Source organism: Pogonomyrmex barbatus, unplaced genomic scaffold (assembly GCF_055798465.1).
Source record: "Pogonomyrmex barbatus isolate J1 unplaced genomic scaffold, ASM5579846v1 scaffold1, whole genome shotgun sequence".
Classification (NCBI taxonomy): domain Eukaryota; kingdom Metazoa; phylum Arthropoda; class Insecta; order Hymenoptera; family Formicidae; genus Pogonomyrmex; species Pogonomyrmex barbatus.
In genome coordinates, this window is record NW_028297098.1 from 19493384 (window position 1) to 19510366 (window position 16983).

Here is a 16983-nt window from a genome sequence, read left to right on the forward strand (position 1 = left end):
CGTCACGATGTCAGTTACGTTCGTCTTTCAACTTTCGTCAATTTTTTCTGACATATATATATATATATATATATATATATATATATACACACTCATTTTTGCGTATAATTACTTAATCTTCAATTGCGTTCTACGCACATCCATTAATTGTCGGTGAATACTGAATAATTATTAAGTTGATCGATAACGATGTCGCACATTCGTTCCATTCAAAAACATTTCTACAAAAAATAATTATTAAATATAATTAAACATAATTACTAAAATTTAAACATTTTTTCACAAACGTTAATTATTTCACATTTATTATCGCGTGACTAAAAAATGTTCTTTTATGTCTGTCACAGAGTCTTCGTAAATATTAATTGTAATTGTCTCTTATTAAAAATGCCTTATACCGCTCATTAAAAGAAACTTTAAGAGCATGCAAGAATGTTTCAGAAGAAAGTATAAATCATGCGTTTGAGATTATTGTAAAATATATACTCATAAATTTGAAAACAAAGTTATTAATTAATTAAGAGTAATTAATGTTTAAATCTCTTCAATATTCTAAGTTACCTAAGTAAAAATACTAATGATCTAAAGATTTATATTATTTATAATTATTTATCATTAGTATTTTTACTTAGGTAACTTAGAATATTGAAGAGATTTAAACATTAATTGATAATTACTCTTAATTAATTAATAACTTTGTTTTCAAATTTATGAGTATATATTTTGCAATAATATAAATCTAAAGATTTATATTATTACAATAATTAATTTTATTCATTAATTTTATTTTATATTATTACAATAATTATTAATTTTTTAAATTTGATACAATATTTAATCTGAATAATACTTAAAAAAAAAAAATTTTCCTATGTAAAATTGTAATTTTATTATTGTTATAATATTTTACTCATTATACAAGACATATTAACATTACATTTGCTTTGTAAAATTTCTGAGCCATAAGTTCAAAATTTGAACAGTTTTCTTAATTGTCAAAAAAATTCAATATAAAGCAAGCATTATTCTGACATCAATGTACTATATTCCAGTTTGGCGTTTAGAGCTTCATTAGTTGCCACGTATAGTCATTTCTGGCTGACGAGGAGAAACGACAATGCTCGTCGCGTGCTTCTAATAACCTTCCATAAATTCATATTATCTAAATTCTCCCGGAATTTCTTCCACAACGAGCTGCTTCTGACCGCCTATTATCTTACTACCGGCATTCTCATCTGACGTCCTTGCCGTCCCTTGCGGCAATCGCGATGGAAAGCGCATAAAAGCTGCAAGCGGCCCGACAACAGTAACCTGCGCACCTGCGAACCAGCCGAAAGCGATTGCGTAGACCGGAACGTGGTCGCGCACCAGTGAGAATCGAGATCCCGCCTTGTCTACACTAGTCATCTCAACGAGAAACTTCGCGGAGAAAAAAACTTCGCCTCGATGTATCGAGACCACAGACGATTCTCGATTCACCGAATCAAAATGACAATAGAATTGGCAGCGCATTTACTTCTGTCGAGCCCTACTATGTAACAACTTTGTAAGTAAGATTATAATTTGTAAAGAAATTAGCGATTATCAATTACACTTTTAAAATATGATTTTTGCTGTCATTGTGAATCTTAATTGTGTTTAAATATATACACTAAATTATCGAATATTTATAATATGAAATAATTGCTGCATAAACGATATGATTATTTTATGAATAATGTTTTATATATATATATATATTTTTTTTTTATTTTATATTTCATTTTTGCAGATAATTTTTTAGAGGATTATCAACAGATCATTTTATTTTATCATATGCAAAGGTAAGATTCAATTCCTACATTGTCTTCTATTTTGCTTGCACCAATAGTTGAAGTGACAGATACAACACGTGGGCGCATCATCTGAGATTTATATATATCATTTATGTTTCGAAATATCTTGGACATCGGAGAATGCTTAGCATATTCAAACGAATTGTTAACTTTGTTAACACCTTGATAGATATATGACGTTTTGTTATTAATTAATTAAAATTATTTCATGCTTGATTCTTTAACCTGTAACTTACTCTTAATTCAATTCCTGTATAAATAATTATATAAACAAATTCATAACTGTTATTATCTTCATTACAGAAATTAATATATTTCTTGAAAAAAATAATTACACTTATGTATTCTGCGCTAATTATTAAAAAGTTTAAAATTTTATTTATAGAATTTCTATATAAAATTTTATTTATAGAATTTCTATATAAAAAGAAAAATTATTTTATTTTAGATACTTGCAAACTTTTTTCTATTTTACGTTTTGTACAAAGAAAGACACGAAATTAAACTTTCTCCTTTTTTAATAAAGAAAAAGATGATTTCATTTGGAAGATTTAACAGCGTCAGTATAAAATAATAAAAAATTGAGTAATGTAATTAATTTATTAAAATGTTCGTTAATATAGAGATACATTTAATTAGATCGATTTATCTTTCTTTCAGATTATTATGCTGATAATAATATGCTTCTAAAATATAATATCAACGTAATCAAACCGGAAGTTGGTTATACTTCTTAGAAAAGCATGATGTTTTAATATGGCAGTAAAATGCATGGAAGGACCTTTTGTATTCAGATTAAATGAAAATGGTACTGGACCGCATCTACTTGTAAAGGTATAGTTGATTCAGAAAAATTATACGTGCTTAGAGAAACGAACGATCATCGATGAAGTTTTCGACAAAACACAATCGAAATTATAGATTAGTAATAATCTGATTGTAAATCTGCACGTCATTCAGCGCGCGATGCATCGCGGATAATCGATACGATTCGACGCGAAAGGTCGTCGGCTCCGACGGAAAACGTTATATATCCGATGGACGCGTCGGGGGTAGGCCCTCCCTCATCCCTAAATCATTTTTTATGTTCCCTTAGAATTTGTTCGCGGCACGGTTACAAACTTAGACTTAGCGCCCTTGAACTAAATACTTTTCAAGGAATGTGATACATACATGAATACAACATGAATACCTGCAACGCGCCTCTGCGTGCATTCGTCCACTTTTAGACGCGACGATTAGGTAAGTGCGACATGCAACGGTAAAAAAAAAAAAAAAAGACAGAAATCCGAGAAGTAAGTTGGATTTCGTGAATATTTCCAACGCCTAATTTATGATCTATTTCATACGCCATAGTTATTAATATGTTTTATTGTATTTCTAATTATAAAGAATGACTCCAACGAGTCCAAGTGCCAAGTATAGACTATGTTGTGATTGAATTTCAATGTAAATTCTTTCATGAATTTAAAATATATCTCCTTGATTAAAATCTTAAAAGAGGCCTCTACTATAAATACTATCGCAAATTTTTAATGTTCAATAATTAAATTGGCAATTATTCAAAAGGTAAAGTTCATATAAACACAATGCAATAAAATCTTGTTATTTATGCAATAAAATCTTGTTATTAATACTATTAAACATAAACATAAATATTTATTTTCAATTATTTATGATACGTAAGTTACTTTCTTCACTATTTTAATTAAAAAAAAAAAAAGTCATAAATACATACATACATTCTTACATTCTAAATAAATTATTATTAAAAAAGATCATGAAACTTAGAGAAGATATTTTTCTTTTCAGTTATTTTCTTTAATTTCGTAGCTTATTAAAATCCATTCGGATTGATAATATTTATAAATTACATTTGCGCATCGTTGTTGTTACCCTAATAAAATATAATATTTTTATTATCCAGTTCTATTTGTCTGAAAAATTCGTTTCTTCAATGTCAAGCATCACATGGAAATGCAGCAATATACGAAATTATCTCACTTGACAGACTTGACAGACTTTGTTTATTAAATCAATTGTCCGTTTGTCTTCGTTAACTACAACTATAGGGCAAAATAGAGCAAAAGAAATTGGATTATCAACGAAGGAATGTCGTAAAAAATGGAAATTTGCCAATGGCGAAAACAGATGTATAATTCGGCAATCATTTGGTGGTTTGCATATCTAACAATAAAATAAGCTCCTTCAAAACTACGAAAATAGTTCAATTATCTCATACACAACGCACGATTAATCAGAATTAATCAGAATTAAATAATGACATGTCATATATTGAATATCTTAGATAATAAATTAATTCTAAAATTTTTTGTGATGGAAAAAATCTGCATAAGTACTGTGCCTAAGAAATTATATTCATCTCCAATTCAAAAATAAAAAAATAAATATTAAATAAACATATCCAAAGTTTAAAATACCGAAACAAATATCATCCTCAAATTGACAAATACTTTGCAAATCTTTTTTCAATTATTTATAATTAAAAAGCTGATTTTTAAAACATCTTAAAAAGTTATATTAAAAAGATTAAGAATTATTATATAGAAAAATAAAAATAATTATAATCTCTTATGTTTATGAGCGTATAACTAACACTATTTCTGAAATGTGAATTTAAGACAGTTTAAAAATAAATTCTTCAATTAAAGCAACATGTCGTGCACATTGATTTAATTGTAATCAGAGACCTTGGCTCATTTCTGATACAGCAAGCATTTATTCCTAATGATCTAATAACACGACAATAAATCAAGGGCGATCGTCGCTATTTTCGTGTTTTACCCTCGAAAGTTTCAAAATTTAGAAATGCGTGGTCTACAATTAAGGGATGCACTTTCGGTTGTCGAAGTGAAAGTGGTTCCGGTTCTACCAATTTAGCCAATTGGAGAAATCGATGCAACACGTGCACGGCGTTAAATAAATATTGATTACAGTATTTTGGTTGCAACCTAGTATAAGCGCATTTAGCAAAATACTAAAATAAATCGAGTACATTTCACGAATTTATTTGTAAGGATATTTATACCTAGAAATCGATCGCATCGATAAAACTACTATTTTCATCTAATATATTTTACTTGAGCAGCTCATTTTAAAATTGCGCGGTTCAATTTTAAATCATTATAAATCCAAATCAAAATGAAAATATAAATGAAAATATAAATTAACGTAGTATATCGATCGTCGAGTAAGATTTTTGAAATCGCGCTTACGCAATTCATTCTCGCAAGAATAATGATTGCGGTTTGTCATGACGTTTTATAACGTTTTATATTGTTGCGAATAATACGAGGAAGATTCATTGCTTTTTTTTTTTTTTTCATTGCCGTCTGACAACGAGGAAAAATGTTCGAGCACTCACGCGCATCGACATTTGAGACGGGTTATAAATAGTACCTGGCCCTCGGAATAAACGTCGAAGTAATATCAACCACCCTTTCGCTATCGCGGATGTTTTCTTCTGTAGGTTTGCACGGAACGGGGATGGCGGGAGTACGCCGGCGAAAATAATGTATTCAAAGATCGATGGAATTTATGGTGGCGGTCCGGCGGTTTCCCCACGTCGCATTATAGGCCGTTACTCCCTTGGCAGGTAATAGTGCAATATCTAGCTATGTTTTAAAATCTCGAGTTCTTTATTCGCAAACGTAAACAAGCGAACGAGGAGAGGAATCGTTTTATTAAATTCTTTGTAATTTTCTTACTGCTATATTAAATTTTTGTTTTACAATATTTATTGGTAATTTTCAAATCTGTCTCAGACAGAGATTAGAGAGTTCAGTTAATTTTAACGTATATTTATAGCAACGTTTATTTTCATCGTACTTTATTATTTTTTTAATCATTTAATTATTTGTTTAAATTTACTTTAAGTTTATTTCAATTTTTTATTAACTTAATTTATAAAACTTAGTCAAACGATATATCAAATTATTTTTCAAATAGTTTGTCAATCGAATACCCAAAGGAAATTCCATCTGCAGAAAGGATAAGCTTATCCGTTATTTAAAGCGCATGAAAAAAGTTTACGGTTCGATTTATGACTTCAGGTATATGAACAAACTTTTAATTATGTTTACTCTGTATTAATGCCCACCTGACGATATTCATTCGTTGTATTAGTCCTGCAGGATATAACTTGCCTTCCGAATATACGAAATTAGCCGAAGAGTGTAGCCGTTGTGAGAAGGATGATAAAGTTTGGATTTGTAAACCGGTTGGCCAAAGTCAAGGAAGAGGAATCTTTTTGTTTCGTGTAAGAACTTCTTTTTAAAGCGCGAATCTAAATATAAATCCGCAATAAATTAAATAATAATTTTTTTTTTCTTAGAAATTAAGCGATCTTTCATACGACAATGCCGCGGTTGTGCAAAGATATATCGAGAATCCTCTGCTAATCGGTGGATATAAATTCGATCTTCGCCTGTACGTATGCGTACCTTCATATTGCCCGTTGACAATTTACCTGTATAAGGAAGGTCTGGCTCGTTTTGCTACTGAGAAATTTTCCTTGGAGCGATTGGACGATCCTTTTCAACACCTCACCAATTTTTCCCTGAACAAGCTAGGACCAGGCTATTCGGAAAAGAAAGAACGCATCGGTGCCGGTAACTAATACTAATAGTATAATTTCATCATACATTTGATAAGTTTCATATAAAAAAATACATTGGTACATCATATTTAAAATACTGCACGTATTGTACATATAATTATAATGTTTAAATCTTTTCTTGATCTTTTTAATTTTATCTATAACGCCAATTTTTTTGAAAAATGATTTTATGTATTTTATTTAATCAATATTTCATTTATAAGAAAATCTCATTTCCCAGACTTGCCAGAGATTTTTCATTAAATAATAAATTCGTTTTTATGTATTAACTGTATGTTTTCTTAATGCTTTTATAAATGCAAGAAATAAAGAAGATTGAAAAATAATACAAAAAAATCTTTGTTCTTATATAGGTTGCAAATGGACATTTAGACAACTACGAAGATATTTTGAACAGGCAGGATACTTCGATTGGATTCTTTGGCAAAAAATCTCGTGTTTAGTGACTTTAACAATCTTAAGTCAAGCAGCAGGTATTCCAAAATCTTCCAATTGCTTCGAATTTTTCGGCTTTGACGTGCTAATCGACGAGAATTTAAAGCCGTGGCTTTTAGAGGTCAATACAGTGATTCGAAAAAATAAAATATAACAAATCATTATCGAATAATAAAAATATAATAAATATGTACAAATTATATTACAGGTGAATTTAAGTCCGGCTTTGAGTAACGACTGTGAAGTCGATTCAGAAGTGAAAAAGCCCTTACTACATGATCTGTTTGATTTATTAGGTCTTCCAGTATGTAATACCGGGCTTTCCTTGTTTACTATTTGGTCCTCTTCGAATAATATTGAGGAGGACGAGGGCGAACTGTCTTCCAAGTTCGGCCGTTCCGTGAAAAAGAGATCGAAATTCGGACGAGAGACTGAAGCTTTTCTAAATTTTTCCCCGGAGACTCGAAATACGGTAATCGCAAGCTTGGTGTCATCGAAATTAAATATCAACAATCAAAAATAATATTTTAAACTCCGACAGAAAAATCAAAGAAATTAATTTCGAAACATTAAAAATTAAATAATAGCGAAATAATATTAATATTAATAAGAAAAAACTAATGTTTGCAAGTACATTGTTTATTTAAAAAATAAAAATAACATACGCTTATGTTGTAATTTTTTTTCAGCTAAAACAATCAACACCGGAAGTTTGTTCGACTACCTGGCCCCGATATAATCCTTTGTTAATGGACAAATGCATACGTCGAGGATTTAAGGGAAATATGATCGAGAATCATGCATCGCCACCAATTTGGGACAACGGTAAAGACTGGAGAGCTTCTTCTACAAAGGAAGGTGGTTGGATTCGTATTTATCCATTCACTCGAATGAAATACACCGAGAATACAGAATGTACAAGACCATCGCCTAGAGCTGTCGAGAACGAGATCAAAAATATGGTTCTTTCTATACAAAAGTAAACTTATATTTCGAAATCTTCCATTATATTTTATTTTTATTTTATCTTGTTTTGTTTTATAAATTATGTGCACATATATTCATACACCCACATCCACACCCAATATCTCCCTATACACACAACTCATATATATATATATATATATATATATATCTCGAAGTGCTTGCCATATTTATATTCTGAAAGTTAAAATTTTTCTTAGTAAATCTTTAAAAAAAACTTTTTATAAATAGCATCGCATAAAAAGTTAATGTGCTTATTTACGGCAATGCAAAATGATTGCAGTATAAAAGTAAGAAATATATACAACATGTCTTTGTAATACGTGTTTTTTCCAAAACAGGTATTTAAAAGCAGCAAAAGAAGTGCAGCAACAAAATGAAAAACTCACGGATGACCAATGCAATACTCTCTTGCAAAACGCATTAAACTTAAATACAGAAATTTGGCTGCCAGAGAAATAAAAACTAGTGAGGTCTGCGTTTTTCTCTCACATCCACGATTTCTTTAAATTTATTTGCCATCTAAGCTTGTTCAGGTCCTAATATTATTTCGAAAGATATTTTGTACAGTTACATATAATGCACATTATGTTAAACGTGCATTGATCTTCATTGTATATTATAAATCAATTGCGCGATTTTTTGCAATTAGCAACTAAATCCGCATTGATATTGATATTTAGTATTAAATGTGCTATCTCAGGCTAAACTCGTAAATAAAATTATTTTATTACAATATTGTCTTATTAATTTTATCACAATACTTACATTACAATAATCGATTTTTCAATTTTATTTTTTTTATAACTGATATTATAATTAATAACATTTTATAATATTATATTGTGTTGTTACAATATATTATATTGTTGTTATTAACTATTATCATCATAACAAAATGTTTCCTGTAAAATATACAATAATATTCAATTATTATATTATTAAATTATTAAATTACAATTATAACTTAATAATTAACTTGTCATTTTTCTACATGTAAAGTTATTACAGATGACCACATTTAATGTCAAATGCGATTAAAGAAACAGATTACGCGTTTTTTCATCAACAATGATAAATCAAATTTACTCACCAAGTTGTACCGTTTCGCCGATTTATATAACCAATCTTTGGAATTTTGGGCCGATTTTTCCCGCTTTACGGATGAATCATCGGAAGAAATATCACAATCTATATTCACAATTAAATTATTGTTATAATCAACTGCAGTGATGTTGATAAACATATGGAATTTTCACGTATATTATATATCTATATATGATTTAATTAACAAAATAATAAATGTAACAAACCAAATTTGTTCATCGAGCTCATTCTTGAACTATGCGATTGCTCGTGTAATTTTCAAACTTCTCAATTTACACCAAAATATTGATTTCTAACAAAACTGCGCGATAACACGCGAACGTGAATACAGATAAATACGATGCAATAATAATTCGAAACTTTGTTCGTAAATTTGGCGTGAATTAAAACGAGCCGATTTTCAACAATTAAAATTCGCGTCCGCGACTCTTCGCACTCGTTTCGCAATCGCCATAACCAATATGGCCGTTCAACATGCGCGTAACATACCTCCAGCAGTAATGCGAACTTGTGCTTGTGCCCGAGCACGCTGACGATTTTCCCCCTCCACTTGCGTACACACAGAGACGCTCCGTCCGTGAGCCCACGCGCGCTTGCGCAGGCACACAATAGACGGAGCGTCTCTGTTGCGCAAGTGGAGGGGGAAAATCATCAGCGTGCTCGGACACAAAGCACAAGTCGCATCATTGACCTTCAGTCGGTTATATTCAACCACACGCAGCACACGTTTCTATATATTCGCGCATCATGCGACCATAATTTTAAATCGATAAAAACTATATATTCTATATAACTTTATCGGTTAATTCGTTATATTTTTTTAATTCTATTTTTAACCTTTTTGAATATGTCTGATAAACGTCAAATTAATGAATAATTAATGTAATACATATACTTCATTGATTTCTTTTGTTGGGTCCCGGTCATATTTTGTATAAATCAAGTTCGAAATAAGAAATATAGTAACAATTTTGTGATATTATATCACTAATTATACTATAGTCTTTTAATAATTATTACATTGGAATTTTCTCATCTGCATGGATGGATAGATGAATGAACGGATAAAGTTCTACCAAGTCAATCTCGGTTTATTGGATGTTTTCTTGAAAATTTACATTATTAATTCACTCCCTTCGCTGCTAATCTCTTATCACGTTCTTCGGCGATCGATAGCTTTACACCCTTGTCTCTTGGTAAACTCACATATGCTTTCGTGCCTTTGCCGATGATGAAGACATTATTCAATCTAAGCAAACAATTCATGTTATATATAGAAAATATTGTAAATTAAATTACCGAAAATGTATTTCAATTTTTAGTACCTCGTTGCAAAGGTATGTCCTTGAGCATCCTTTATGTGACAAATGTCAAAGGAGCCAGGGTGGCGCTCACGACTCACGACAGTACCAACACGACCCAAGTTCCTTCCACCAGTAATCATGCATAAGTTACCTGAAGCAAAGAAAATTACATTCAATGTCTTCTTTTCAAAATTTGTATTCTCTCTTCCCAATTTTATATAATTACCAGAATCAAATCTGATGGAGTCCAAAATCTTGCTAGTAGCAATATCTAAGTGAATAGTATCGTTGACTTTTATAACTGGGTCAGGATATCGAATTGTTCTGCCATCATGCGTAACCAAAAATGGTATTCCTTTAGGACCCGTTTGAACACGCTTTACCTTGCATAATTTGTACTACAAAACAGACAAAATATCATATATAAAAATAAAATATATAATTAAAAAAAAGTTACAATATAAAAAAAAACTTACTTTAGCTTCCTCAGCAGTAATACGATGAGTGGTAAAACGTCCCTTGACGTCGTAAATTAAACGGAAAAATTCACCAGTTTTCTCAATCGTGATGACATCTAAGAGAATTCAAGTTTGAAAAATCATTAATATACGTTTATCTATATTCATCAATGTGTAAAATACAAAATATTTTTATGCACTTTTTTGGTAATACAGAAGGAATATGCAACTCAATCTGCGACCGAAAAAAGAACTTACTTTATTATCGGCCATTTTTTGACCATGATACTCATGAGACTATAAGTACCACAGCTTCGATAAGGCCATCACAAACATTTAAACCAAACATGAAAGAGAAAATGTGCTATAACAAATAATTAAAAAATAATATAAATATTCACCCATAAAACCAGCTGGATATTTAGGATCAGTACGAATCTTTCCATCAACCTTGATCAAGCGTTGCATCACGATTTTAGTAACCTCGCAATTAGTCAAGGCATACTTCAACCTATTACGGAGAAAGATAACCAAAGGGAGTGATTCCCTGAGTTTGTGTGGACCAGTAGATGGTCGTGGGGCATATACACCCCCAAGTTTATCTAACATCCATGCTTTAGGCGCGTTCAGACGCTTCAGATGCTTCTTCGGACCACGAGCCTAGAAAAAAAGTTTTAATATAGTAATAAAACATTGAAATTAAATAGAACGAATAGCAAAAATAATTAAAAATTCCTTTTATATTAATAAATTAAATATAAAGTTTAAAAGTTAAATAATGAATTTAATAAACCTATATATGTTTTAATATTTTGTAATTAAAACTGCAAAATCATACATCAAATATATATCATTATGGATAAAATACAAAATATTGTTGTGCACTTTTTTGGTAATACAGAAAGAATATACAACTCAATCTGCGACCGAAAAAAGAACTTGCTTTATTATTGGTCACTTTTTGACTATAATACTCATGAGATTAGTACCACAGCTTCGATAAGACCATCAAACATTTATACCAATTCATCTGTACATTAACCTAATCAATTTGAATTTTTTCACATAAGCATAAATTCATTACATGTCTGGAATTAACACTATGATTATGTGGTTTATAGAGATCTATCGTTAAAAAATGATCTATACTATCAATATTATAAAAATATAATATGTAAAAAACTCGCAATATACTAACGTAAAATCTTTAGCATTACGTACGCGATCAGAATGGGAATCATAACGCTAGCATTCGTGAAAATTAGGTTAGATCTGAACATAGGTTAAGTAATATTCAACATCACTTTTCTCGAAAAAAAAAAAAGAGTAATTTCAATTTAACAAAAATTTAATCTTTACGTATTATGATAAAATAACTTCAATGCAATTGCACCGATAAATGTTATTAGAAAAAAAAAACTAAAAAATTATCGAGAAAAATAAAACGAAGCGATGGAACACATCAATTAATAACACCATTATTTTTTCAACACCAAGATGCAATTAACTTTTCATAAATATATCATCAGATACCCGAAGATATGCACTATGGATTTTTCATGTGTATCAAACGGATTCGTGTTGCGTACGCGCGATGTACACGGATCTCGCGAGCCGCATCAAACTTACCATCTTGGATCTCTAAACGGAAAAGGCACGAGGCCTCACGTCGCGTGCACACGTTAAGAAGGTTATTCGCGACGCCACTGCAGTCGTTATGACGGCCTAAAACTACGTGACATCAGATCGGAATCAAGCGTCCAAATAAAATCACTAGTTACGTGAGAGTCTGATTGGCCATTGCTCTTTATTGATACGGCACGCTATAGGTTTATTTAAAAAAAAAAAGAATATTTATTTAAAATATAACGAGTCTATACTAATTTAGCTACGAATAAACAGACTATATGCCTGGAATCTATAAATTTGTACTTTATTTATCATTTTTTAAATACATATTGCGATTAATCTTTTTTTTACGCAAAAAACATGGCCACCATTCAAACGACAAAATAACGTTCGTTATTTTGTTTTGGCTACTGCTTGTTTGTTTGTAATTAGATTATACTTTTAGATTCAAAGAAAGAGTCTTATATTATTTCCAAAATAGCATTAATAGCTTTAAAATATCATAAATTGTTGCATCATGCTGATTGCGTCCTGAATATACCTAATATTTTCATTGTTGCCTAACACGTTTTTCGATTATACTGATTGGCTATTTGAAAAGGTAAATAAATTCTCGAGTTTCCAGAATGATTTCCAGCCAATCAATAAATAGCTTGAGAAGTTGTATAATAAATAGCCGCGTTTAGCAAAATGTTTATTTTATATTGGAAATTTTCTTCGCTGAGGTTGAATTATAGCTCTTGAGAAATAGTTCTATTTCAGCGAAGAAAACAGTTGTAAAATAACATTCTCCTGAACATAGTCAGCTATATAGTATTCCAAGAATTATGTCTTGCGGAACATTTTCAAACTCGGTTGTTGTATATAGTTCGTTTTGCAAGATTCAAATCAATCAAGAAATATGCCATTCGCGCTCGGCGATTTAAATATACTGCAAATTAAAAAGGAAATATAAAACATATTCATCAACGTGGAAAATTTTACAGGTATAATTATAATATATTAATATATTAATAATACACGAAAGATAAATTTCTTCAGAGTAATGTGAATTCAAATTGTCGAGATAAGAATCGAATAAGCGAAAGTCTCGAAAGAAAAATCAACAATCTGAAATTTGAAGGCAAGGCAGCCGGCCGCCTCCTCAGTGGCGTCGATAAAAGAGCGACCGCGGAGTCGAGAATGAACGCGGATAGTCAATCGGTCAATCGGCCGGCCCTCTCGCCGCGACTTCATGTCGGTTCCATTTAAAAGCCGCAATTGCGACAATATGGCGGAACGCGCGTCCGCGCCGGTATCGTTCTGCCCCTCGCAGTAGTGACTCGCGCTCGTGTCCGAATCCGGAGTCGCGGAAAAAACGCGTGCGGAACGCACGCGAGCACGTACGTACAAGTCGCATAATCATACAAACATAGTTCACGCGTCGCGTATTACACATATGTATATACGTATATATATATATCTCCTTCTTTCTACATTTCTCTTTCTCAGAACCACTCCGGATCTTCGCGTATCCCGCACTCCGGGTATCTCGCGCTCCCGCGAAACACACACGGCGGTGGTCCTCGCCGTCTACCTCAGGTTATTATCGATCAGCGTGCCGGCGGCGATGTGCCGCCGCGGATGATGGAGCTGACGCTGGCGCGCGACCTCCTCGTCGGCCAGGCCGCGTCCCCGCGACACGTTCGCTGCTGAGCGAGTGGAAGTGCATCGTGCGACCTGCGGACGAGCAGCAACGACGACGCTTCTTGTCCGCCTGTCCGGCCGTCTTCCGAGGTAAGTGATGTGGCCATCGGCGTTCGCACGAAGTCGAGGCTTAATCTCCGCGACCATGGTTCTTTCACGGAAATTGTTATCTCTACTGGAGCCTCTTCCTCCCGGAAGAGCATTCCTCTTTTTCCGTCATCGCGAGTGGAAATGTAGCGTATGAATAAATAGAGTTGTACGTGTCGCGATATTTTCTTTCTCGGAAGGTAAAAAGGGGCACTGAAAAACGATTGTGCAACTGAAAATGTCTGAAAATGCAGTTATAGCGCGCGATTGGCATCGTCCATTTGGTCCTTCTCGTCACGTTCGTGTGTACCTTTGTACTTTAAACGAACTGAATTATATATACAGGACATGTGTGGGATATATTTTTGTTTTATTTTAATCGAAGCTTTTCCGACTATTTTCGAGATATTTTTTTAAGCGACAATTGCGCGAAGGACATCGCATCGTGTAAATTTTAACGGCTCTATATATATATATATATATATATATATATATATATATATATAGAGTGTCTCATAATCGTGTCTCAAATTACCTTTCTCTTTCATTCTCTCTTACATTTTATTGCTATTTTTAATGATTTATTTTTATTAACATTATATTTCTTATTCAATGCATTTTATTTAGATTATTATCGAAAGCAGAATAACCAAGCGACAGAAAAAAAATTTTATGACAGATAAAAAAATAACAGGCGATAATGCGGGTCCGCTTTAAGAAACAAGCAAGAAATAGATCCCACAAGCGTTTCTTTTTTTAATCTACATGCTTTTTTATTCATGAGTCAACGGACAATACCGTTATGTTGACGAGAACGAAGATGAACCCAGTGTTATTTTGATAAGAAGCCCCGCTGATATCGATCGTACGTATTATCTTCGTATATCCGCGGAATGTCAAAGTTGCAGCACGCAATTGTGTATCGCCTACGTACGCGGGAAATTCTGCAGCGCATACGCTTTTCTGGCGATATCTCTCGTCGAGCACAATCCGGGGACGTGAAATCGATCCGAATCACATCTTCGACCTGGATGCGATTCCTACGATTTCTACGGTAGTCCGCCGCATTCCTTTCACTTCGCTGACAACTGCTCGTGCCGATTGACAGTCCGCGACGTATTACTACAACTTCCCTCCGATTCACGCGGGAAAATCTGCGTCTCGACTTTCTTAGCATTGATTTTCGGGGGCCTTTTTGACGATGAGATTGTATCGTGAGATTATCGATGATCGTCATTACACGATCATTTTTTTTTCTGGAAGATCAAAAAACAATTTTGGGAACTTTCATATTTATTCATATATATATATATATATACAATTCTAGACGAGATTTTTATGTATTAAATAATCATCAATAATAATTTTTTATTATTGATATTCGATAAGAATAATATGGGAGTTAGTTTCTTATCAATTTTCTCGAACATCTTTACTGCAATGATATTTTTACATTAGCTAAATAATTTCAAAGATGTTAAAAAATTCTGAACTGAATAACTCGAACGATATTTGCTCGACGATTTACTGTCGCAAATATCGTTCGAAAATATGAAATCGCTTTATAAATGTCTGTAATAATTTACAAGCGACCCGTGCGGTTGGAAAAATAAAGAGAATTCTTAGAGAAACGGGAATCGAATAAAATTGTACACATAAATATCCGCGAATGTGTTTTATGTAACACAGAAATTTTTCCCATAATCGCATTTCCAGCGACAAGAGGAAAGGAGGATGCGAAATCTTCTTTCACGCAAAATATTCCGCATTTTTCGTATCCTTCTAACAAACGAATTAATTACGAGAAAAGTAATAGTAACGTTTGGAAGAGTCGCGCGCGGTGAAACGTGATGAATGCCGAGTAATCTCGCGTCCGTTCCTCATTATCTTTCATCGCGAGGCGTCATGTACAATCGATACATACACGTAAACATGTACGAAAAGCTCGCTATTCAAGTGACGGCATGTGCATATGCATGTGCATATGCACGGATATATGCATGCGCTCGCTAGTTACGTGCATATGCGCAACGTTGCGGGGTCAATGCCCGCACGTGTTCTATTCCCATCACTAATACATTCGCTGACAAGGAGCGGTAAAGCGTGCTTCGGGGTGAAACGGTGCTATTTTTTTTTTTTTGTGAATGCGTAACACGACAACACGGGATTAAAGTTCGCGAAAAATTGCGCAATTAAACGCGTATTTTTTGTGCTATTGCTATATTTCTTATTGATTATTTTGCCGCCTCGCCACTTGAAATTGCAAAAATTAATTGTAAGGGCAAAAATGAGTTTGAGGTTTTTGTAAAGAATTATTGAACGGTTTTCCTTCGCGTATCGCAAATTGCGATAGATATTGTTTATTTTGTATAAATTGAAATAAATGATCGTTGTATAATCATTTTTTTCTGAAAGATTAAAGGATAATTTTGTGAACTCTTGTGTATTTACTTGTATTTACTTGATTAGTTTTTATTTCAAGGCAAAGTTGTAATTTTTATATATCAAACAATTTTACTAAACAATTATTGATAATAATAATTTTTTTATTATTTACAAGTAAGAGGGGAACTGTTATTTTTTTTTTCTTAATTTGTCAGAGAAAATTCAAGAGCGATATTTTAATAAAAAAAAAATATGTAAATATAAATATATTTTACGTCAGGAAATTATTTTTAATAATAATAAGAAATTGTATCTTTGTAAATTGATTACGTTTTGAAATCTATAAAATGTCTCAATACTCTTGCGATATTTGTTTTTTATGTTTGAAGTAAAAAAAAAGAAAATGTGAAAGGCAATAAAACTCCGCGAAATAT

The 16983-nt window shown here is 32.2% G+C and overlaps 3 protein-coding genes and 1 long non-coding RNA gene across 6 annotated transcripts in view; 2 read left to right on the forward strand and 2 right to left on the reverse strand.

Annotated features, from left to right (window-relative positions):
* The first annotated feature begins 954 nt into the window (after positions 1-954).
* LOC105425201 (putative tubulin polyglutamylase TTLL2) lies at positions 955-8695 on the forward strand. 2 transcript variants are annotated; one of them, XM_089073970.1, is made up of 11 exons: positions 955-1546; positions 1772-1823; positions 2496-2669; positions 5326-5451; positions 5805-5908; positions 5982-6114; positions 6190-6466; positions 6828-7030; positions 7118-7381; positions 7599-7734; positions 8235-8695. In XM_089073970.1, exons 3-11 carry the CDS (start codon positions 2592-2594, stop codon positions 8240-8242), a joined length of 1329 nt encoding a protein of 442 aa, XP_088930096.1. In that variant the 5' UTR covers positions 955-1546; positions 1772-1823; positions 2496-2591; the 3' UTR covers positions 8243-8695. The 2 variants fall into 2 exon arrangements, with proteins under 2 accessions (XP_088930096.1, XP_088930087.1); XM_089073961.1 differs by having other exon boundaries at positions 956-1546; positions 7599-7888.
* On the reverse strand, positions 8599-9555 carry LOC105425199 (uncharacterized). The gene is made up of 3 exons (XR_967623.3): positions 9207-9555; positions 8987-9084; positions 8599-8798 (listed from the first exon to the last, which is right to left on the reverse strand). It is a non-coding gene; the product is annotated as an uncharacterized LOC105425199 (long non-coding RNA).
* Positions 9556-10070: 515 nt separating this feature from the next.
* RpS4 (ribosomal protein S4) lies at positions 10071-12549 on the reverse strand. The gene is made up of 6 exons (XM_011635859.3): positions 12392-12549; positions 11164-11422; positions 10781-10878; positions 10531-10702; positions 10326-10455; positions 10071-10249 (listed from the first exon to the last, which is right to left on the reverse strand). The coding sequence occupies exons 1-6, from the start codon at positions 12392-12394 to the stop codon at positions 10123-10125; spliced, it is 789 nt and encodes a 262-aa protein (XP_011634161.1). The 5' UTR covers positions 12395-12549; the 3' UTR covers positions 10071-10122.
* Positions 12550-13586: 1037 nt separating this feature from the next.
* LOC105425197 (protein FAM13B) overlaps positions 13587-16983 on the forward strand; it is a 47343-nt gene continuing 43946 nt past the window's right edge. The window contains exons 1-2 of one of the 2 annotated variants that reach the window (XM_089073940.1): positions 13587-13773; positions 13883-14167. The gene's annotated coding sequence lies outside the window, so the exon portion shown is untranslated. The remainder of the gene's footprint in view (positions 13774-13882; positions 14168-16983) is intronic. The other variant, XM_089073928.1, reaches the window with a different exon arrangement.

Coding starts and splice junctions, on each gene's coding strand:
- LOC105425201 (XM_089073961.1), top strand. CDS start 2,592: ATGGCAGTAAAATGCATGGAAGGACCTTTTGTATTCAGATTAAATGAA. Junction 5,909..5,981: donor GGTTCGATTTATGACTTCAG/GTATATGAACAA, acceptor TCGTTGTATTAG/TCCTGCAGGATATAACTTGC. Junction 6,115..6,189: donor GAGGAATCTTTTTGTTTCGT/GTAAGAACTTCT, acceptor TTTTTTTCTTAG/AAATTAAGCGATCTTTCATA.
- RpS4 (XM_011635859.3), bottom strand. Junction 10,879..11,163: donor ATATCCAGCTGGTTTTATGG/GTGAATATTTAT, acceptor GAATTCTCTTAG/ATGTCATCACGATTGAGAAA. Junction 10,703..10,780: donor TTACTGCTGAGGAAGCTAAA/GTAAGTTTTTTT, acceptor TCTGTTTTGTAG/TACAAATTATGCAAGGTAAA.